Raw genomic sequence first — 24,810 nt, forward strand, 5'->3', positions numbered from 1 at the left:
CATGGTAAATGAATATAAACAATAGAATTGTAACCAAAAGATATATGTAAAAGAAAGAAAAAGCAGAAAAATATTTTATACAGAAACTCAAAATTACTTTTTGACAAATTTTAATTTAAAAATCCAATACAATGTGACAGCTGGGAACAGTATATCTAACAATATAAATGTTCATGGTCACAGTCTAAATTTTCTTTATCAGTGATAAATGATGATAATGCATGTGAGATGCTTTTAAAGTGTAAACATATTACTGCAATTTCGAAGGGTTATTTGTTTTTCTCAATTTTGAAGGGTCAATTAAAGTAGCTGAAAGTTTCTTTCTTTATTTTAACAAATAATGCAACTATATTATATATACCTGAATGTAAGTAAATCATAAGATATATAGGTGGCATTCTTTGGGCCACTCTACCCCCTACTGTTTGATAACTTGGAAACGGTCGAGCTCCCCACCCCTAAAGCATATGAGGGGCAGATCCAGGATTTTTAGGCTAGGAGGGGCACAAACTTAAATTTTCGCCGAGCAGAGCGAGGCTAAAAAAATTTGAGGTAAAATTATCGGAATATTCTTTATTAAGCTGAGAACAACCCATGCTTTGCAAATTTAAGGGGGTGCAAGCCCGCAACACCCCTCCCCCTGAATCTGCCCCTGCATATATTCAAGTATAGGACAATATAATAAATAAAATGAAATATTAGGGGAGTCCCTGGAGTTACCCCACCCCCTCCTGTTTGAGAACTTGGAAAGGTCGAGATCCACACCCCTTAACCATATATATTCATGTTTGTACAATATGAAAAATCAAATGAAATATAGGAATAGTCGCTGGGGGTCACCCCACCCTTCCTGTTTTAGAATTTAAAAATGGTCCAGATCCCCACCCCTAAACCATATATATTCATGTATGGGACAATATAACAAATCGGATGAAATATAGGGGGAGTGCCTTGGGTCACCCCACCCCCTCCTGTTTGAGAATTTGAAACCCGTTGAGATCGCCACCCTTTAACCATATATTCATGTACGGGACAATATAACAATTCAAATGAAAGATAGGGGGAGTCCCTGAGGTCACTGTATACCCTTCTGTTTGAGAACTTGGAAATGGTCAAGATCCTTACCCCTAAACCATATATACTTATGTATGGGACAATATAACAAGACAAATAATATATAGGGGAAGTCCCTGTGGTCACCCCAACCCTCCTGTTTGAGAACTTGGAAACGGTTGAGATCCCCACACCAAAACAATATATATTCATGTATGGGCCAATATAACTAATTAAATGAAATATAGATGGAGTCCCTGGGGTCACCCTACCCCTCCTGTTTGAGAACTTGGAAACCAATGAGATCCCCACCCCTAAACCATATATATTCATGTATGGGACAATATATATATAATACATATAATAAAATATAATTTTCATAAGTGGGGGCCCGCTCCAGTCACGCTTCAGTGATTTCCTATATAAGCAACCAATTTTTTTCCCAAACCTACCTGTTTGAGAACTTGAAAACCGTTCAGATCCCTAAATTATATATTCATATGTATGGGACAAAATAACAAATCATTTACATTTACTATGGGCAGGTCAGTCAGACCTCACCTTTGGTCCCTGTTGTAGTGAACATTTATCTAATTCGTGTCTCATAACTTTTGTACTATAGAACACAAACTCAGTTTTCTTTCCAGGGAAACCAGTCCATTCATACTATTACATGTTCATACTAAGTCAACTTGAATTTCTAGCAGTCAAATAAAACCAAGGTTAACTGCCAAGTAGAACAACTGCAATCATTGGGAACTTGTACCACTGCAGACTCACCATAAAAATATATACATTCAGGGGTTAAAAAACCCACTAGCCCGACGCCCGGGACTACAGCATTTGGGCCTCGGGCGACCTAAACTTATAACCCAATATGCCCGACGGACTAGTAACAAAACATTCTTGACGTTTTCAAAATAAAAAGTGGAAAATCTCCTCATCACCATTCTATCTTAGCCAATCAGATTCGACTACGTCATCCGGGATTCCCAGAGTTTGAACTGATTTTGTAAAAGTTCTAATATAGAACAAATAATTTGGCGTGGATCCCGTACTTTCAATATCGATTTGTCATTGCAATTTTATGTGAATCCCTTTTGACAGTAAAAAACTGACTTTCGTCAGATATAAATTTGTAACATGTGCACATGATGTTATGAACGCCATTTTGTTTTTATTTGCAAACTGAAGAAGCCTCCAGAACCATAACTCAAACATTTAAAGTCTTCAGAAAACCTAAACTTGGTGCAATAATATGTCATCAATCATGATTATCTTCATTGATATTCAAATGGATTCGATTTTAAAGAAATAAAATTAATAAAAACAATTTTTTGTTTAGAGATTGATTGCTCAGTTTGTAGTCAATTTATAGCCCACAATTAGCTTACCTGTGATAAATGTAAATATATGGATATTACCGTACTTCCTTTATAAAACAATTTAAAAAACACAAACTATGAATGGTGATATTTAATCACATAAATATTTGATTTCTTTTAATAAAGAGAATTTTAAAACTGAAAACAAATATAGCATTTCACATAACCAACTGATAATTCTTTTACACAAACGTGATGATGTATTTGATAAAAATCACTCCAATCCTTTTGTATACCCATTTACTATAGAAGTGGTCAAGAATTGTACCATATCGGGATTTGGTCAACTCTTTATTAAAGTACAGTCAAGGAATATTCAATTATCAACGAATTGAATATATCTGCTAATGGGATATTTTTTGGCTGACATCAGTTTTTGGTATTCAATTTGCTAAAATCTAATGTACAATGGATAAAAATTGTAAAGTTTATAGAATTCATTGTATTTTGCAGCAAACTTTGTGAGGCATACTCGGGCTAGCAGGTCAGTTTATTGGGCTAGTAGTTCTTCCAACAGGGTTAGTAAAATCCTGCTACCAATTAGCCCTGGGCTAGTGAGCTATAACAAAATTTCTTAACCCCTGACATTGATATATGCATTGCTTTTGAAACCTTGATAATATATAAATTATTTGCCTTAATAAATAAATCATTAGATAAACATGAATGTTCTATATATGAATGTTTAATGTTGAGGCAACATTGCCATAGTTTTCATAATTACGTATATATATACGGTTGCCTTGGTTTTTGGTTAACTGCCTTCAGCGCTTACAGCGCTTTGATTATTTCATCAGTTATTAGGAAGGAAATGAGTTTTGGTGGTAATAAGTGAAAGATTTACATGTTTTTTATTCACTCATTTCTAGGATTAACGATCATAGTTTGATAGTTATTGCTGGTTGCTGGTACTTCAGAGTAACAGCTTCATTAAAGATAAAAGTACAATTTGAATCTATTGGTTTGCACTGAATTCCTGTTGTCATGGATTATAATTGAGCTACTTCTACACCTGAAGGTTTTTTTTTGTGAAATAATTTTCCAAAAGATTTGTTTGGGTTCTATTCAAATACAAGTTTGATTGATATTCCCAAGTTGCCTGTGTTAAAAATTTAATATTTATGTATAGAAAGAGTTAAGCATTGTCATAGATTACATGCCGGAGCTTATTTAACTTCCATGCACACTATGAATGGCATATTTTAGCGTTTCGTTTTGTCAAATCATTTTAGTCCTAAAATATTGTTAATTATACATTTTAAAAATAGAATTTAAGTCGAGCCTGGTTCATTCCTAAGAGTCTACTAAAATTTAAAAAGAAATGAATTCCTGGGTTTGTGCTTTTTTTCTAACAGTTTCCTAAAAATCTCTCTTGATAGTCAATACCATTTGCTATTAATTCAGTTAATAAAGAATTATTTTCTCTACAAAGAGAACTTCATGACCCTATTTGCTTCATTTTCATGGGTTATGAAATAAGGTATGAAATATAAGTAAGTTAATAATACACAATGGCAAAATAACATACAGTTTTTGTATCTTACAAGTTTGGAAAAGTTTCATGTTGATGAATCCCCTAGTGAGCCTCATTCATATAAAAAGCTTCTTTTTAACTGCCTTTTTCTTAATTTTTTCCTTGTGTAAGAACATATTTTTAGATTAGGTGTAATATTAATAGTCATTTCCTGATAAAATGTCATGCACATATTATATTGTATTTTATATTGACGATTGACGTTCATTTAAAGGAGTGAAGTGTTTTGATCATGTCTGTTAATAGTCTGTAAGTGTGAAGTCTCTAGATTGTTTTAAATTTAATTTAAATATTCATTTTCAATATTCATTTTTCACAGATTTCATAAATGAAGTACATTTCTTAGAACTCAAGAGATGATTATTAGTCACAAGTATTTTACAATGTTTTATACAGTTACGCGTATCTAGGAAATGGAGTAGAGTGCTAAATAAACTCATCATAGATACCAGGACTAAATTTAGTATATACGCCAGACTTGTTTTCGTCTACAAAAGACTCATCAGTGACGCTTGAATCCAAAAAAGTTAAAAAGGCAAAATAAAGTACGAAGTTGAAGAGCATTGAGGACCAGAATTCCTAAAAGTTTTGCCTCTATTTTTTGGGGCCCTTTATAGCTTGTTGTTCGGTGTGAGTCAAGGCTCCATGTTGAAGGCTTACATTTACCTACAATAAATTAACTTTTTATAAATTGTTACTTGAATGGAGAGTTGTCTCATTGGCCCTCATACCACATCATCCTATATCTATATATTCGTATGCATTTTTTGACTACCATAAAAAAATATTTCAATTTTCTCCTGATTTATTTGATTTTTAATTAAGCCTGATTTGTACAAAAGTGTTTTTTTATATCTTATATATACATTTTCTGGATTTATGCCTCCTTTCAAAAATCCTTGAGTGGTACTAATTATAAGACTCCAATAATATATAATATTTGAGTTAGATTTGAGACATTTTTACACCAGCAAAGAATGTTTTCAATTTCCTAAGACATTCCCAAGTTACTTTTAAAATAGGCTAGGAGTATATTTTTACCATGTTCATTTTATTGGCATAAAACAGAGGGTGTTAACAGTAGTTAATTTGGTTAGCCTTTTTATTATAGTAATTTTCACTATAGTGACCAGTGGTGATGGACAATTTGGACTTCAACAATTGTCATGTGCAAAATGTGCTCCAAGAATACATCCATATTAAGTTACACAGATATGGGCAGGAATTCACTAATGCTACTTTAGTGTGACATTGTAAGAAAAAAATAAAAATCATTATAAGCTTCTAAATTTTTTACAAATTATTGCTACAAATGGTGTCCTTCTATTTGTAACCAAAAAAATCATTTTTAAACTTGCGTCAGTTTGGAATCAAAGCAAATAATGAATTTGGAGCATGTAACATGGACACTTTTTCCAAATTGAGATTAATGATTCCTTAACTTATTCAACATTCAATATCATATATATTGATCACAAAACCTTGTCTATCATCAAAACTCTAAAATGTATATTTTCATTTCTTTCAGAAATTTTGTGAAAACAAGTTTCCTCTACTTTTCTGTCAATGTTACATGCAATGTTTTAGAGATAAATACAGTAAGAATCATTTTCTTTCTGAACATGTAAAGGCTCTTTTTCATTGTGTTACCCTCACATTAAAAAATTGTATTAATATTTTTGCAATTATCTCATTTCTGTCATAAAATAGTGACTTAAATGTTGCATGTAACATGGACACAAAAAATATGAATAATGAACCATGCCAGAATTGACCTTAAAAGATATAAAAAGCCTCCAAACAACCATCTGAATGTAAATTATACAATTATACTGCCACATTTCTCATATATGATATTATTTAAATAGTGGTTAATACCAAAACCATTCACCTAAATTTCAGACAGCAGACATATTTTTTTTAATTATACCAGTAGTTATGCTTGTTCATGGTGGTACACTATGGAAGGCTAAATTAAAAGATATTCAAATGTCAAAATAACCAGAAAAATAAAATTAAGACCAAAGATAGATCAATTGATGAAGGAGTCATCCAAAATTTCCACAACATGAAACATTTTTATATCAGTAAGTAAGCAACCTGTTTTTTTATGCACAGGGATGAGATTGATAAGAAGACAACCACACAACCATCAGCATCCACAAGTTTCTCACTCAAAAACTAATACTGACAAAGTAAGGGTACAAAACGATTACATGTATCCCTCATTCATGTGACACAGTTACACTTAAAACTAATAGTATGAAAAACCAAGACACAATATGGACAAATCTACGAGAGGTTGATACAGCTGCATTTATTGAGAATCTTATTTTCAATCGATTACATAACTTCTATAAAGAACAATTTGGGTTTCATTTTTGAGGTTGTTGTCTGATAGACATATTACCCAATATCTCGTTTTATTTCTGCTGGTTAATCTTACATTTATGATAACTTTTTAAGGTTTAAACAATAAATTTTATTTCAAACATTCAAAACAAGTTTCTTGTTTCTTGTTTCCTGTCTCCAACATCTTCAACTATCTATCTGAAAAAAGAAAAAAACAAAACAACAATTAATCTACCCTCAATCAGAACCAAAATCCATGCATAGATTATAAAATTTACAATAATATAGAAACGAGCTCAAATATCTTGCTTCGATTTTTCAATGCCATTTCATCTTGAAAACTTGTTACCTAAACTACAGGAAGCCACAATTTTAAAAAGGGCCCCATAATGACCAGTGTAAAACAATTCAGAAGAGAAAACCAACACCCACTAGACCATAGTCCTGTTATTATCTTTATTTGGCCTTCTTTTACTTTTTTGTTTCATTAGCGTCACTGAAGAGTCTTTTGTAAACGAAAAGCGTTTCTGGCCTACAAAATTTCAATTCTGGTATCCATGATGAGTTTATTATTATTATTTTGAAATCAGAAGGAGCCTGAACCTCTTATAATGCAAAGATATTCTGGAATGTCAATTATTGGCATAACAATTAAAAAAAAATGTTACAAATTGAATTCCTCATGATTTCTATAATGAGCATCAGTAAATACACATGATACATGTGTTGACTGGTGATTGAAAATGGATAGATAAACAAGATTTTGAAATAACTATCTTCTACACTGCTGTAGAATGGTCAAATTGGAGATCACTAGTATGTCTGCATACACAGTCACCATCATCTGGTTTTCTGACACAGACAAACACTACTATCTGACTGGCTGAAAGGACCGTCACCACCTGACTCACTAATAGGGACCTAATCAGACTGGCTAACACAGACATCATAATCTGCCAGGCTGATAGGGTTATCACCATCTGACAGGCTGACAGGGATATCACCATCTGACTGGCTGACAGGGACATCACCATCTGACTGGCTGACAGGGACATCACCATCTGACTGGCTGACAGGGACATCACCATCTGACTGGCTGACAGGGACATCACCATCTGACTGGCTGACAGGGACATCACCATCTGACTGGCTGACAGGGACATCACCATCTGACTGGCTGACAGGAACATCACCATATGACTGACTGACAGGAACATCACCAACTGACTGACTAATATGAACATCACCATCTGCCAGGCTGACTAGGACATCACCATCTGTTGGCTGACAGGGACATTACCCTCTGACTGGCTTACAAGAACATCACAGACTGACTGACTGACAGGAACATCACCAACTTACTGATTGACTGATATGTACATCACCATCCTCCAGGCTGACAGGGACATCACCATCTGTCTGGCTGCCAGGGACATCACCATCTGACTGGTTGACAGGGACAGTATCTTTTTGCAGCATCTTCCTGAGAATTTTCTTCATCACATTTATTGCTGATCATCTTTTTCTTTCTTAGGTTTATATTGCCTGTAGATTTTTTTTATTAAAAATTGCATGTAAATTTTCAAGACTGACACCAATTTTGTTGTCAATGAAGAAAATACACTTCTAAAAAGAATATCTATATTTAGAAATAAAGATGAAGTTTGATGGTGGTAAAAGAAGTTAAATTATCAATAATCTCTTTATAGAGCAAAGGAGTTAGTAAATGTTATCAGTTCTGTTCATGCGTGTAACATTGACAGAAAAGTAAAAGGTTGTATGTCAATGTTACATACATGAAGACCATAAGATGAAAGTGGTGTGCTTAATAGTCAACTTTGGAGAAATAATATAATTGCTGCCCAGTAATATCTAATTAATCATTTAGGTTATAAAATGTTATATAAATGTCTGACTTTAAGGAAGTAATACCTTTGCATGTAACATAAAAAAATCTTGACACAAAATATTGTTGTCAATGTTACTAACTAGTGTTAAAAGACAAATTAAACAGGAAAACATGAAAACGCTTTAATTTTGTAAAATAAAAATAAGATAATAGCTCCATATGGCAGTAAGTTTTGCTTACGCATGTAACACTGGCCTGAACATGTAAAAGTCTAAATAATAGACTCTGTCAATGTTACATACACAATTTCTTAATGAAAAAAAAGTTTAATTTGGGTTTACTTTATACATTATTTTTTAAAATAAGTATCATAATAATAACTTTGAATATTAAAAATTAGATTAACTGTTGATTTCAACACAGTAAAATCTTCTCATGTAACACAAAAAAGACCTGATACAAAAATCGTAGTCCATGTTACTCATAAAGTTATCATAGGAGCATCAAAGAAATTGTGTGATGACAATATTCCAGATGTTAGTCATTTATAAACTCAGATAAACTCATTTTAAAGCTCATAACAGAGGTTTTGAAATCAATGCTTTTAAAACATTATAATTCTGGGTTATGTATGTAACATTGACAGGAACACCAACAAATGATGAGGAAAAATTGCTAGTCAATCAGGAAAAAAATAAACACAAATAATTAAAACTCATTTATTTCTTTAATATCATTTTAATGAAGCAAATTTAAATTTCAACAAGATTTTATTGATTGAATAATTGTATGCACATTTATTAGGTTGTAGCATGTAACCTGGACGCAGAAGATGTGTCAATGTTACATGCCTTTAAACGATAAGAATTACAAGGAAATATTGTAAAGTCTAGAAATCAAGAAAGATCAACAACTTCTCAGTGTTAAGAATTCAGCATAAATTTACATTTGATTTAATATTATGCACTGGCCAATTATGCTTTAAGTGTAATAAAGTAATATTGTTTTTATTCTGGTGTCAATGTTACATTTTATGTTTTCAAATTAAGTGGCCAGTTATCTTTATAATGCTGAGAATGAATACAAGTACTAGTTAATCAAATTGGCAATTAATCTGTGGTATTTCATGTAAAAAATTAGATTGATAAGGCAAACCGTACAAAAAAAAGCTTTTGCATGTATCATAGACACCTTTCCTTGGTAAATATTTTCGTGTCAATGTTATGTACAGAAATCTCTCCAGCAATAAAATGAATATCGTAAGGGTCAAACCTGTTTAAATACAAGATAAACTTATATTTTTTGACAAAATTGCAAAGCAAGTCACACATCATTATCAAAGAACCTAATTTACACAAAAAGTGCATGTAACACTTCATTGTGAGGTCAAATTAACCTGGTCCCACTCTCTTATCATCTGCTTGATCACTGGTAGATGCCAAGTGTGAAAGATGACAAAGCCACATTTTAATGTAATTGTCAGTGGGTTGAAATGTGAAAAAAATAATTAGGTTAATGCTTACTATAAAAAGTATACAACTGTTATAAAAAGATGAGTATTATTGGGCAGTATTGACACGAAAATGAAATAATTTTTCTTACCTTCTATATTTTTCAAACTTCAGTTGATTGATAAAAATCATGAAATCCAAATTGTAACCATTGTTGACACCTTTCAAAATTTGCCATGGTGGACCAATAACTTGTTTCCAAAGCTAATCAGCTAATGAAAAGGTGCATGTAACATTTGTTGACGGGAAAAGTTACATGCACTTGTCCATTTTCAAACGTATTTTATTTGCAGCAATAATCGGATTCTTCTAAATGATAGACCGATCATTTTGCAGTTGATTTTCAACTATTATAGTAGAACAATTCTTCAGGCATATTCTAAATATGACTAGGGGTTTTGCCACTGCAGAAATGTCACACTTTTTGTCTACAGTTTTCAACTGCCAGCACATAACAAGTGCTGATTTTTTGTTGATTTTTTTAATTGGATCCATTTTTTTTTTAATGTGGCAATAAAGACTAACCCACTTTGATATTTAAACAATGTTTATTCTCCATATTTGCATGATTTCTTTATTTTTTAATTGGATAAACACTATTGACCCTAAAATTTCACTAGCGAATTCCTGCCCATATATGGTGTTGTTTTATGATTATCTTTGACGAGTCCTGTTCAAGGTAGCTTGAAAGCAGAAGATAATCCAATAATTTAATAAATATTCAAATTAATGTATTGAGTGTCAGTTGAATGTAATTTGAGTTATAATAATATAAATGATGGTATAAATATTTTCTGGGGTCATTTTTCAAGAAAAATATTATATATTAGAAATACAAGCTTTTATATACATGAGAAGGAATACAAACATACATTTTTTAAATTGTTTAGAAAAGAAACGACAAATATATGAAGTAAAATGAAAACCAGTGTGGATTCATAATTCGTTTGATATCAAATGTTATTGAGTTGCATATGCAGATTGATTTATGGCAAAAAAAAAACACCTGCAAAATCAAAATTCACAACAAGGCAAAAGATCTTTTAATACTGGACAATTCATATCTACAAATAAAAAGAATGTACAGTATAATAAATCACAAATGGATTATTGACCTTCAACTTATTCTGTGAATTTTTTTTTTTATCTGATTGCCCAATAAAATCCTCTTGGTATATATCTCTTCTATAAACTTCATTTTATTAAAATTTCTACAGACAGTTAATCTTAGTGTAATTTTTTTTTTTTTTTTCATAAAGGTCATTAGATTCACATTCAGCCTTGACATTGACATTGAAATTTACGGATTTTTAAAATCAAAATAACCTGGTTTAGAGACTAGGTCAAGATGTGTTGTAGAAATGTTTCAATTGAATAAAACCATGATTTAATTGCATTAAAATGATCCTTGAGCATTGAATAATTAACAAATCAAAAATAGGTCAAACAATCAAATAGAAATTGTTCCAAGTAATACTTGTTCATTAGGAATGTACTGGTGCTAAGTACTTTTCCAATGGTACATATAAAGGATAAAAGGTACTATATAAAGTATACGTAATTGCCTTGACATCTTACGAATAGCCTGATTGTCTGATTGCCCAATGTTACAGGCTACTCAGATGTTATTTTAATGTTTATAGAAATAGCTTTAAATTTTACCTTAAACTTTTTTTTTCTGTCTAATTTCAGGAGATGCCAAAGAGACCAGGAGGATATTTTGGGCAAGCAAACAGAAACACATGTGACATTACATGACAGAAAGTTACAGAAAGAAAATCGTCATCATCGGAACTCAATCGCTGATTCTAGTTCTGATAAAAATAAAAATAACGATTCAGATATTGTACAAGACTATAAACATAGGAAAAACTGTGGGAATGGTGCTGTCCTAAAATTATCCAAACCTCCGTTAGTTAAACAGAATTCTAACGTTAGTTGTAATTCTGAAACTATACAATATGAGCCTTGTGTTGATCACCTCATTGTGCCTCTTCAACTTGACGAATCAAATCAAGACAACTCCTCTGATGACAACCAGTCTATAAATAGATTACAATATTCTCCAAGACATGCTCCAAAAATTGTATATAGCCAGTCTGAAGATCATCCCCATGTAGGTAGACTTTCCCCCTTTGGATCCCCTTCGTCCTCACCAAGGTTAAGACGACAGCCAACGATGGAGACAAGACGTGTGTCTGTCACTGACAATGATGGTTACACACAACTTAATCAGTATCAACTAAAGAATGAAATAGGAAAGGTAATATATATAAAATATTTAAAAAAAACAAACTAAAAAGATATCTTCAGGTTATCCTAAAATTAACTAGGGGCTTTTAATATGGTTTACTCATAACACATTTTTTTTTTGAGAAATACAAATTTACCATATAAACATTATCAGTGGAATCATAAGGCCACATTATGTCATGAGATTTTGAATAGTTACCTGCAATTTCGTATGTCTTCCATAAAAGTTCATGTTACTTATATATTGACTAAGATCAAAGAGTAGGAAGCATGCATGTAATAAGATTTTAGTTTTACAGAATGGAAACTGTAATTTTATGTAATTAGAAGATCAAAGGTTTTGCAGTACATTGTATTTAGCTAAGCTAATCTTACACAATTGGAATTATAGCAATATATTTTTAATTTCCAGATCAAATGGAATTATGATGATGTAGGTTGGTCATAAATTTTTTCTTTAGAACACAGGTTATAATGACTTCCATCTTTCTCATAAGGCCAAAAATAAAATTAAAATTGTTTGATGCTATGTTAACCCACCTTAAAAAAGCAGCAACTATCCCCTGAAAACAAAAGGAAAATTTTGTTAGAATTAATTTGATATTTTTTTTTTTTATTACAGTAAGTGGATTTATATCTAATGAGTGGGCATTTCTGAATGAAAGCTGTAAATAAACACATGCAAATCAATGCAACATTCTTCCGTGGGATTATTTATAAATTTTAAAGCTGATCTTTTTAAAAAACTTTTATGATATTTGAAAATACATGCAAACTTTACTTAATTGTTATCATGATCTTTAATGCTAAGTTCAATAGACTTCAGTAGGCTGCTTTTTGTTTCATTTTCTAAAGTCAGGTGTCAGGTCATACTTTATTAAACCTGTAAAAAGTAATGATGTTGAGTAATCTTGAATTACAAGTCATGCATAGAAATTTACTTCTGTATATATATAAAGGTTATCAAACATGGCATTGTAATTATTATATAAAGCATTTTTTTTTTTATTTACCTGTTTTTTGGTTCATTTGTGTAATGCAAATCATAGGATGTTTTGAATAGATTAATTAAAGTGCATTGTATTTAATTATTATTGAGAACATTTTGGAAAGAATAGAATTCACAAAATTGAAAACTTACATTTTGAAATTAGTATTTTGACTTTTCTGGGGCTTTTTCATGTCCATGTGTGCAGTGATAGATATTTCATATATATTTGTTCAATTCATGTTTTACTTGCTGTTGTCATGGAAATGCAGGAATCATGCAATGCTAGACATGAGGCAACAGCAATCAATGGATCATTAAGTTAACACATCAAAATATAGTTACAACAAAATGTGAAACATCAGAATTAATAACAAATTGTGAAACATAAGAATACATAACAAAATGTGAAACATCAGAAAACCCACAAAATGTGAAACATAAGAATACATAACAAAATGTGAAACATCAGAAAACCCACAAAATGTGAAACATAAGAATACATAACAAAATGTGAAACATCAGAAAACCCCGTAATGTGAAACATAAGAATACATAACAAAAATGTGAAACATCAGAAAAACCACAAAATGTGAAACATAAGAATACATAACAAAATGTGAAACATCAGAAAACCCACAAAATGTGAAACATAAGAATACATAACAAAATGTGAAACATCAGAAAACCCACAAAATGTGAAACATAAGAATACATAACAAAATATGAAACATCAGAAAACCTACAAAATGTGAAACAACAGATGAATGTCTGACCTATATATTACAAGCTAGCTTAATTGGTGGGTTAAACCAAATTCCCAGATTAATCAGATTAGACCTAAAAAAAAATACACCATTAAGTATTCAATCTGTGATAGATATTTAATTTTACTACAGTTTCATAATGATCTTCATTCCTTATCTTTATGTAAAATATATTTCATGACTTTAAGGCCAAATTAAAAAATTCTTCCCTAGGTTGTACCTATATATATCCTAAAGTATCATGTCTACCTTAAGTCCATGTTATAGACATATTTGGTTGTAATGCACTGCTAAGCCAAAAAGTTTGGCAGAACTATCTTTGGTTGAGCTCCATTAAGAGTCGAGAACATTTCACGACATAACCTGTATGATAATACAACTTGAACTGATAGAACCTTGCGAGGATTTAGTAAATAAACACTACATGCATTTATCATAGTTTTTGGTTAAATATTTTAAATGTCATTCTATTTTTGCCAGATGGTCAATTCCAGTGACATGGACATGTGCTTCTGATGTTTTTCTGATTAGTCTTTCATGATTAAGAATGATAGATCTTATACTCCTTGTTTTATAACTGTTGATTTCAAGATGAACATGCACTGAAATTTATATTTCACCTGGATTGATCTCATTTTTAATCATAGCAGACTACATCATTCATATTCCTGCAGGCTTTTCAGATTAATGGATCATTCTTTAATGTTGATTCAAAAAGCTTTAATATTCATCAAGAAAACTTTAATGATACCATAGTTATGTAGACACAAACAATAAAATATCATTAAAACTCGTAGATAATAAGTGCCATTGTAGTTCTTCTTCCTTCTCTTAAAGGTCAAGAAATAAACTGTATACTGTGCTTATAAACCTAGCAATTGGTTTTTAGGTCAGTAGGCCATAAGTAATTGAATTGATACAGTTCTAAACCAAGATCTTTGAAACCCTACAAAATGTTAGAACATGAATTGAGGTGCACCTCATATCATAGAGGTCATTAGCCTTTATAGAAATGATTTTTCGTTGTTCCTGTAGTTTAGTTTTTGCCTCAAAGAAGTCAGACTTTTATCATTTGAGATGACAAAGTTTAAAATAACTACTGATTATAATTATCTGAATTCTTTTATTTTAACAGGGTTCCTATGGAATTGTCAAATTAGCATACAACGAAAAAGATGATGTTCATTATGTAAGTAGTAGATATAGAAAAACTTAAAAGTGGTATATGCTTATTATTTTATAAAAGATTTGATTTCTCATGAAAATCAGAATTTGTCTGAATTTTTTTCACGAAAAAGATGATGTTCATTTATGTAAGTAGTAGATATAGAAAAATTTAAAAGTGGTATACTTATTATTTTATAAAAGATTTGATTTCTCATGAAAATCAGAATTTGACTGAATTTTTTCAATAATCATAGAGGACTGTTAGTGATTTAACTGTAAAATTTATATGAAATATAATGAAATATGTTTCAACATTTCACTGTCCTTCAGAGTTTAAATGATGTGGATGTAAGCATATGCATTAAAAGTTCTTTAAATTCTTTTATGAACTATAACATTAATCATTATATAGTTTTGAAATTTAGTGTCGATAATATACATAAAAGGATTTATTGCTCCTGAACCTCAGATGGCAAACCACTTTTGATATCATCTAGGTTATGTTAAAAGGAATAATATTACATTTTTCGGACCATGTTGGTTTTCAATAAAATTACCTTGCATACAGATAGTTGACTCAGGTTGTAGATGCTGCAATGTTATATACCACATAAAAATTATCAGTGTCATATTCTTATCTTAATTGCATATTTAATGTTTGATATAAACTATGGTATTGTAAATTGTGAAGTATAATGTTGGCTATTAAATTAATGGTGTTTTGTCTGGAGCCTTGGCCTAAATACAAATAAAATAGGTCTTTTCTTTTTGTTAAGTGTTTTTCATCAATCTGTCTGTGCAATACAACATTATAAGCAGCATTTTTGCACCTGAACTCAAACTCTGTCATTTTTTTACCATAAGGAGTCCTTAATTTCTTGGTCAAAATCACAACGAACTTAGGAGTTTAAAGTTTGAATGCAATTTAGATATCCTGTCTCCTTCAAAATCACTATCAGGCCTTAACAATGTTTAGTAGGTCAAAACTTTGTGACCAATGGTAGAAGATACACTAGACAAGTCATATAACAGATTTGTATCTTATTCTCAGACAATGTGGAAAATATTATTAAATTTCAAGGTCAAAGGTCAAGGTTACAAGATAACATCAACTTAAAAATATGAGGAAATACTTCACATATGGATACACATGATACAGGCATGGCAAATATTATTAAATTTCAATGTCAAAGGTCAAGGTTTCAGGATATCATACCCAAGCATTTAAATATGAGAAAATACTTTGCATTTGGATATAGGCATTCATATGATAAGGGAATCATAAACTTGTTTGTACTGTTTTGTAAATTTAAGACACAAACATCCTTAAGATTACTTTTGCACTAACAGTATAACTGTTAATTACCTTCATGAATACCTGGTACTGTATGTCAATAGCGGAACCAAACTGTTAAACTAATTTTCACGGAAGTCTAAGTGTTTATCAGATGTAACTCAGTTTAAAACCACACTCACTCACTGCACAGCCATGAGACTAGAAATGTCATTTGCCATACATGTATGGAACCTATTTTAATTGCAATAACAAACTTTTGATATTTCTATTTTCTATTTTGTAATGAAAACTTTAACAGCTTTTCACCTATTTTTCTGTTGTTTTTTTTTTCATTTTTTGCTGTTCTCTCATTTTTGCAAATATCAGTTCAATGTTAAAAAATTTAGCGCTTGAATTCTTCTGATACATGAGTAACAGAATCACAAGCTATCATATTATCTTTTTATTTTATAGAATTATTAACTTGGAAATCGTCATGCAAAATTCATTCATTTTCTTTTCTTTTTATTAATTCTGTATAAACATTAAAAATCTAATATGGTTTTAGCACTGCACTAAAAATGAACAAACAAATGTAGCATTTACCCACTCAACCTATATACAGAGATATAAACATAATATAACTCTGTTGTCTTCGAAACTAAGGCCCACGTTTCTTATTGATTTTGAGAATATTTTGCAATATTTATCTGGTTTTAATTCAGTCTTTTGTGCAAATGGATTATTGTTTGAGTATATATGTTTCTTTGTAATTAATTTTTGTTTCTAATATTGGACTTGGTTGACCTTAATGTTTTTAAAGTGTACAGTATATTTACTTAAATTATACTGCTTTGAAATCATTATTTGTTTTAAATTGATCATTTTCTGCAAGACTCACTCACATACCCCATCAGTGCCAAGTCGAGCTATTTGTGCTATGGCTATAGTTCAAAATTGTTTGTCCAATAGTTTTTGTAGAACCTGTTATCCTTAAAAAGTACCTAGCAACTGTACATTCCTGGAAACATTTATGCATATTTATACTTTGAACAATTTCTATTGGATTATTTGACCATAGATTTATGTCATTGTCTTTGACTACAGTCTTTAAACTAGGTTATTTTGAATTGTATATCAGTAAATGTTAATGCTATATATGTAAGTGGTATACATGACCTTTATATAAAAAACAAATTCATATTAAGTTTAAATTTCTTTAGAAATACTGTAAATTCAGAAATTATTGCGTGCATTTAATTATTATTGTGATTTTGTCATTTGTGACTTAAATGCGATTTTAATTTTTACGATTTTGAGAAAAATCCTGGTTAATTCATATAAAACATTTGAAAATGCGAGTTTAAATTATTGCGTAAACAACTCCGTCACATTTTTCGCAATGATAAAAACCTCACATTAATTTATGAATTTACAGTAACTCTAATGAAGCTTATAGAAGCACTATGTGAATTAAAAGCCAACTTAATTGTTGTTGATAGGGGGGGGGTAAGAGGGGTTCTGATCCCGAAATCCGGGGCTTAAAAACACGATATCCCGAGGTCCTGAATTAAAATAAATAAATTTCAATCCCGACATCCCGAAATTTCGAAAAAAGAATTCCCAGATCCCGAAAGGGTCAATCCCTAAATCCCGAGCTTAAAAACACCTGATTAAAGGTCCTATCCCCCTCTTGATAGTATTTAACAATAGTCAAAACGACCATCATGAACTCACGATTTGATAACTAAGGGGATTCAAAAGAATTTCTTAATTCTATTCTTCATCAAAGGTTAATATCAAAAAGATTAAATCTTTGAATGGTTATTTTATATTTTATGTAAGAGATATCTTTTTTTATTACATTGGTTGCAATGAAATACATTGATTTCCCAGTGAAACAAAAAACCGATAATTTCACATGTGAAATAAACAAGGTTATTTCACTCTCTGAAGTCATACAAGAATAGGCGTTGTCTGTAAGACGTTATCGATAACATCAGATCAAAACAAAATGAAAACGCGTAGAAAAAGATATAGTTCCTTACATTTTTTTCTTTAATTTACTTAAAAAAGCCTTTTGCCAATGTAATAAAAAGAATAACTAATCAAAGAATTCAAATATCGAAAAATATTCAACTCGTGGCTACGCGCATTCGTGAATTAGTGTGTTGTTCGGTCACTCGTTGAATATTTTTCTCTTTTAATTCTTCAATTAGTTATTCTATAAATATTTCATTGTCAAAATCTATAATTTGTTTGATTTTCTATTCACTCAAAGGTATTATTTCATGTATTTTCCTTTTAACAACTTGGGTACCAATACTAGTTGTAAGAGTAGTAGGGTGTTCAACAATGAGCAATATCCATTTCTATAGTAAAACCTCAGATAGACCTCATCAAATTGTCATTCTTTTAAAATTTGAAGGAAATTGTAAAATTTCTTTCAGAAAGAACAAGTGTTCAACAATATATAAAAGTTGAAAGAAGAATTAAGTCAAAATTTTCGATTTTCATCTCAATATATGAGGAGTCAAAATATGAAAAATACATGAAATAAATATGGTCTGTAAACTAATAAAAAACAACAAAGTATAAATAAATGTCTATTGATTCTGTTTCATGAAACGCTAATGATAAACACATTAAGTAATCCTATATTTCTTGTTTAACCTGACTGATAATAAATACAGTACTATATCATCAATATTACATTCAGGTAGATAAAAGACAGATTTCAGTTAAAAAAAAATGAAAGACATTAACAGAACATTTAGGTGGATAAAAGAGAAATGTTAGTACAACAAACATGGCCATTAAACAGATTTCAACAAAGCATTAATTTTATGTCTTTTACATCATTTTGTTGATTTATTGATAAACAGAATGGTAATGTTTATTTACATTATACCTGTGTATTAATGTGCTCGATAACAAAGGGATATAATAAAATCAACTTTTGAAAATTATGAAAATGTTTGTCCATTACAAATCTTTTGATGTTTGACATGTACTGATTCAAAAGTTTCAGGCACCAATAAGTCGATAGAATTTGAAATCACTGGGATTTGCACTATGTATTGACATCATGGATTTTTCTTGTAATGTCAATTTTTTATACAGAAATAAAGAAATGAAAATAATGTTTTTATAAAACGTTATACACTCAGGGGCAGATCAAGCCATTTTAAAAGGGGGGGGGTTCCAACTAAATGTCCCCATTCAAATACATTGATCTTTTTAAAAAAGGGGAGATCTAACCCCCGGAACCCTCCCCCTTGATCCGCCACTGTACACTTGTTTACTTTACCATTTTTCCCAAACCCATGTGTTCTTTAATATGAATATTTATCTGTAGATTTTTTTTTAAATCAGTTGTATCTAGATTCTTTTACACTGATTGACCTGAAATCAAAATGATGGACACTGTTATGGTCTCAATGCCTCATATCTGAAAGTTGATTTCAACTTATAGAATGTGGCACTATTCAAACATTTCCCCCTATAGTATGCACACGCACAAGCTAATCTTACAAAATTCTTTATGTCAATTATGTAGTAAATCTGAAGTGATGAAATTCAAAAATAACTATGTGTCAATAATTTTTTTTTTATCTATTTACAGGCAATGAAAATACTTTCCAAAAAACGATTGATAAAGAAAGCTGGATTCTACCGTAAGCAACCTTTGAAGGTGTATTATTTCATGAATATTTGTTTCATGTTAAATCATCAGATGGAACTTGAGGAAGAAAACTTCTCTGCATTAAGCTTCCCTTATCATTTTTTTTTTTTTTTTTTTATTATTATTAAAATGAAAACATCATATTGATAAGAGAAAGAACACATGAAAAAAGTTATGTATTAAAGAATATTTACTTAAATGATTGATAAAAAAACGGAAATGACATGCCAAAAGCACCTGTTTAGAAAACAATATGTTGCGCCAAAAAAGTCTGAAATTATTTTTTACATTTATTATGTCATTCCAATAATGTTCCTGTCTGTCAATATAAAAAAGAAGATGTGGTATGATTGCCAATGAGACAACGCTCCACAAGAGACCAAAAATGAACAAAAACAAATATGTAACACATAAACAAACGACAACTACTGAGTTACTAATGATTTATTTGCAGTTTCCATCATGCTACTGCTTGCAATTGAAGATAATTTCCTATTCTTTAAAGGACTTGTCATGTCGTTTCAATATCAGATGAAAATCTAAAACACATAAAGACATAGTTTTTAATGTTTAAGAATTCTTTTGAATGCATTCTTGGTACATTTTAGGACGCCCCCCTCCATCACGCGATGGAAAACCTGTAAATAAACCTGTGACACCTCTAGAGAAAGTGTATCGTGAGATCGCTATTCTGAAGAAGTTGGATCACCCTAATGTTGTTAGATTGGTGGAAGTTTTAGATGATCCAGATAAAGATAATTTATATATGGGTAAGTGTAATTGTGTTTTGTGTCAACATAGATGTAGCCAATTCTAAACTATTTTATTGCTATTTTACAAAGTTTTCCTCTGATCATACTAACTGATAAATTCCTTTTTCAGTTCAGTAGAGTGATATAAAAAAATTCGTAAGGGTTCCACGGAACCCGGTGTCTCGCCTACTTTTTCTGTTAATCGCACTCAACAAAAATGAGGAAAAACATCAATAAAAATTTCCCTCACGATACTGTCTTTTGATTGAAAGAAGCTTCCAAGTTTGGTAAAAAAATCCAGGATAGTTTATGAATCTAATAAATGTTTTATAAACTTTAACTGCAGACTGTATGTAATGTTAACTGGAAGAAAAACTAAGTCCATTTATAAGTAAAATACGGAAAAAGTGAAATTTTTTTTACAAAATTTACTTCTGAATAATATCTAATGATCAGAAATAAGCTTTTGTCTAAGTTTGGTAGAAATCCAGGATAGTTTAAGAACATTATAAAAATTTTAAAAACTTAAACCACAGAGTGAATGTTTTGTTTCTGGCAAAAAAACTAAGTCCATTTATAAGTAAAATACGGAAAAGTGGAAATTTATTTTTACAAAATTTTCTTCTTGATACTATCTTATGATCATAAACAAGCTTCTGTCCAAGTTTGGTACAAATCAAGGATAGTTTATGAAAGTTATTAAAATTTAGAAAACTTTAACCACAGAGTGAATGTAATGTTTCCTCGCAGAAAAACTAAGTCCATTTATAAGTAAAATACGGAAAAGTGGAAATTTATTTTCACAACATTTTCTTCTTGATACTATCTTATGATCATAAACAAGCTTCTGTCCTAGTTTGGTACATATCAAGGATAGTTTATGAAAGTTATTAAAATTTTAAAAACTTTAACCACAGAGTGAATGTAATGTTTCCTCGCAGAAAAACTAAGTCCATTTATAAGTAAAATACGGAAAAAATGGAATTTTATTTTTACAAAATTTACTTCTGGATACTTTCTTATGATCATAAACAAGCTTCTGTCCAAGTTTGGTAGAAATTCAGTATAGTTTAAGAAAGTTATTAAATTTTCAAAAACTTTAACCACAGAGTGAATATTTGTGGACGCCGCCGACGACGACGGAATGTAGGATCGCTTAGTCTCGCTTTTTCGACTAAAGTCGAAGGCTCGACAAAAATATCACTAGAAACTAAGAACAAACGAGTTGTTAATAAAATTTACAACATCATCATAGGTAAACTAGTGATGTACAATTATTATGGTAAATACTCACTTTTGCCATACGGGCTCAAGTGAGATGATCAATGATGATTTAATCTATAATTATTTAGTTTTCTGTCAGCATTGATGTAGATTGTTGTCTCGTATTGTGGTCCATGTGACACTTTGATATAATTTTGCAACTCATTAAATACTGCTAGACAGAATTCGAACAAAGTTGCCCCGTTACAATCAGTTAATACGGGACATGAAAATTGACATATCACATGCTATTCACAAGGATTAAGTGATTTGGGGGGTTTAGATACATAAACATGGACATACAATATTTAATTTCAATTTCAATTCAACTTTATTTCTGTTGATCAAGGGTAAATATTGCTTTTTTTTTGCAAATGTAAACAAAAAATGAAACTTTCATATTTAGCCAAATTATATGTTAAAGACATGAGTTATCTTCCTTTGTCCATGATTGTATGTTTGTAGTTGAACCTGTTTTTTCTATAACAATGTCATTTTTAATGAAACACTATTCTTGTCCAGTATGGTTTAATATTGAAATGCACTATAATTTTCAATATCTGAACATTTTGTTGATAAATTGCATGAAATTGCTGCATAGGATCTAAAGAATAGTTATTCATGCTACAATATGTTGTTAGGGCTAATCCTTTGAAGATATTGCTATCAAGCCAGCCACATCAGGGTTTTAATTTCATGAATGCGATCTTTTATACCCTAGAAATGTACAATTATTCCTTATATTATATTTATATTAAACAGCAGTTGTTTTCTTTTTCAGCCTTTGAATTGGTAGAAAAGGGGTAAGTTGTATTAAAACTGGCAAGAAAAATTCCAGAAGTTATTAAATTTAATAAAACTGACTTGAAACTCAGACATATAGCGAATAAGAAAAGAAAAAGCAAGTTGTAATATAAAAAGAAGATGTGGTATAATTGCCAATGGACATCTCTTCACAATGATGTATAATTTAACAACTATAGGTCAGCTTGCGGCCTTTAACAATGAGCAAAGCTCATATTTTACACTGTTACATTGAGGGATGACAGCCAGATGAGATTGAATATGTAATATAAAAGAAATGACACTTTTCCACGGACTTATAAAATTTATATTAACAATTAAACTACAAACCATTGTGTGGAAAAAGTTTAATTTCTTTTGCAATAATGTTAGATGTTGAAAAATATTATAAAAAGTTGGCAATTCCAAGCTACATGTATTGCAATCTAGAAATATGGCTCAGTCATCTAAATCTCTTAAGAGTTGTATTTCATGATAAACTCTGAGAAACATAAAGCAGTACTGTACCAATGATATTTGTAAAGTCATTAATATTCCTCTGTTTTAATATCAATTGTAAAACATTTATGATGTTTTGCAAAACAGTGTTTTATACTTGCATTGTTATTACACTGTTTTTATAGGAAAAGTTACATCATCATAAATCTTGATGACATAACCAAACAACTGCACAGTGACATTTTTATTAACCGGATTTTTGTGACAAAAATGTCGGTTATTGATTTGGGGATGTACGGCGGGCGGTCGGGCAGGCGGGCGGGCGGCAATCAAATGTTGTCCGTGCATTAACTCATGAACGGTTCAACCAAAGCTTTTAAAATTTTAATATGTTGTTACTGACAACTAAATGAAGGTCAAGTTCAATAATGGCGATTTTGACTTTTACCGTTCAGGAGTTATGGTTCTTGAAAGATTGAAAAATGGAGTTTCCAGTCATGTCCGTGCATTTACGCATGAACTGTTCTACCTAAGCTTCCCAAATTTTAATATGTTGTTACTGATGACAAAATGGAGGTCAAGTTCAATAATGACGATTTTGACTTTTACCGTTCAGGAGTTATGGTTCTTGAAAGATTGAAAAATGGTGTTTCCAGTCGTGTCTGTGCATTTAGGCATGAACTGTTTTACCAAAGCTTCCCAAATTTTAATATGTTGTTACTGATGACAAAATAGAGGTCAAGGACAATAATGACAATTTTGACTTTTACCTTTCAGGAGTTATGGTTCTTGAAAGATTGAAAAATGGCGTTTCCATTCACGTTGTTGCATTTACTCATGAACCATTTAATCTAAGCTTTTCAAATTTTAAGATGTTGATACTGATGACAAAATGGAGGTCAAATTTGATATTACGATTTTCACTTTCACCATTCATCTGTAATGGTTCTTGTGATATTGCCAGGACACAAATAAATATTAATAAATCCGGTTTGCTGTCGTTGTGACAGCCTCTTGTTAAGATTATGATTTTATAGTTTTATCCATGAATCAATTCAGTTTCTGCTGTAACTATAGTGTAGTTAGAATCTCTATAAAGTTGAGGAGATGTGATTGAAATGCCAATGAGACAACTATCCACCAAACTTCAAATCAAGTGGGTGTAAGCAACTGTATGGCCTTTAACAATGAGAAAAACACATATTCTATACTCACTATAACAGGCAATGACATGAAAAAAATAAAAAGATGAAAATACTAACTGCCTGTTTTATTTAAGGAATGACTAATATTTTTTCTGTCTATGAAGAAATAACATAAAAAATTTGGTGCACACTGAAAACGCGCGTAGGGGGTTATTTAACAGTGTGCACCACATTTTTTATGTTATTTCGAATAGACAGAAAAAATATTACAGTCATTTCTTATAATTTAATTCTTAATTCCATTTTAAACCGTAGAAAACCATGAAAAAACGTTGATGACGTCATGGTCACATGACTAAATTATGTCTATTGGCTCATAAAAAAATAATGTCAGCCAATCAGAAGACGCGTTACATCCAAAATTAAATTATAACAAAATAATTCACCATAAAACAAAACACTGTCTATTGCTGTAGCATCTTTTACAGAGTTTTCAACACAGATTTGTTCTGATGAAAAATAGGTTTCACATTATAAAAATTAAAGAGAAGTGGTATGATTGTCAATGAGAAAACTATCCACCTGAGT

General features: G+C 30.7%; 1 protein-coding gene across 5 annotated transcripts in view; it reads left to right on the forward strand.

Moving 5' to 3' along the window:
* LOC143075843 (calcium/calmodulin-dependent protein kinase kinase 1-like) overlaps window positions 1–24,810 on the forward strand; it is a 94,554-nt gene that overhangs the window by 54,978 nt on the left and 14,766 nt on the right. For 4 of the 5 annotated variants that reach the window (XM_076251420.1, XM_076251421.1, XM_076251418.1 and 1 more), the window contains 5 exons: window positions 11,377–11,947; window positions 14,828–14,881; window positions 19,761–19,812; window positions 20,429–20,590; window positions 22,617–22,638. In XM_076251420.1, coding sequence (XP_076107535.1) covers window positions 11,377–11,947; window positions 14,828–14,881; window positions 19,761–19,812; window positions 20,429–20,590; window positions 22,617–22,638 — 861 coding nt within the window. Of the gene's footprint in view, window positions 1–4,094; window positions 4,222–11,376; window positions 11,948–14,827; window positions 14,882–19,760; window positions 19,813–20,428; window positions 20,591–22,616; window positions 22,639–24,810 lie in introns of those variants that run through there. The other variant, XM_076251423.1, reaches the window with a different exon arrangement.

The sequence above is a fragment of the Mytilus galloprovincialis genome, chromosome 5 (genome assembly GCF_965363235.1).
Source record: "Mytilus galloprovincialis chromosome 5, xbMytGall1.hap1.1, whole genome shotgun sequence".
In the NCBI taxonomy this organism is placed as follows: Eukaryota; Metazoa; Mollusca; class Bivalvia; order Mytilida; family Mytilidae; genus Mytilus; species Mytilus galloprovincialis.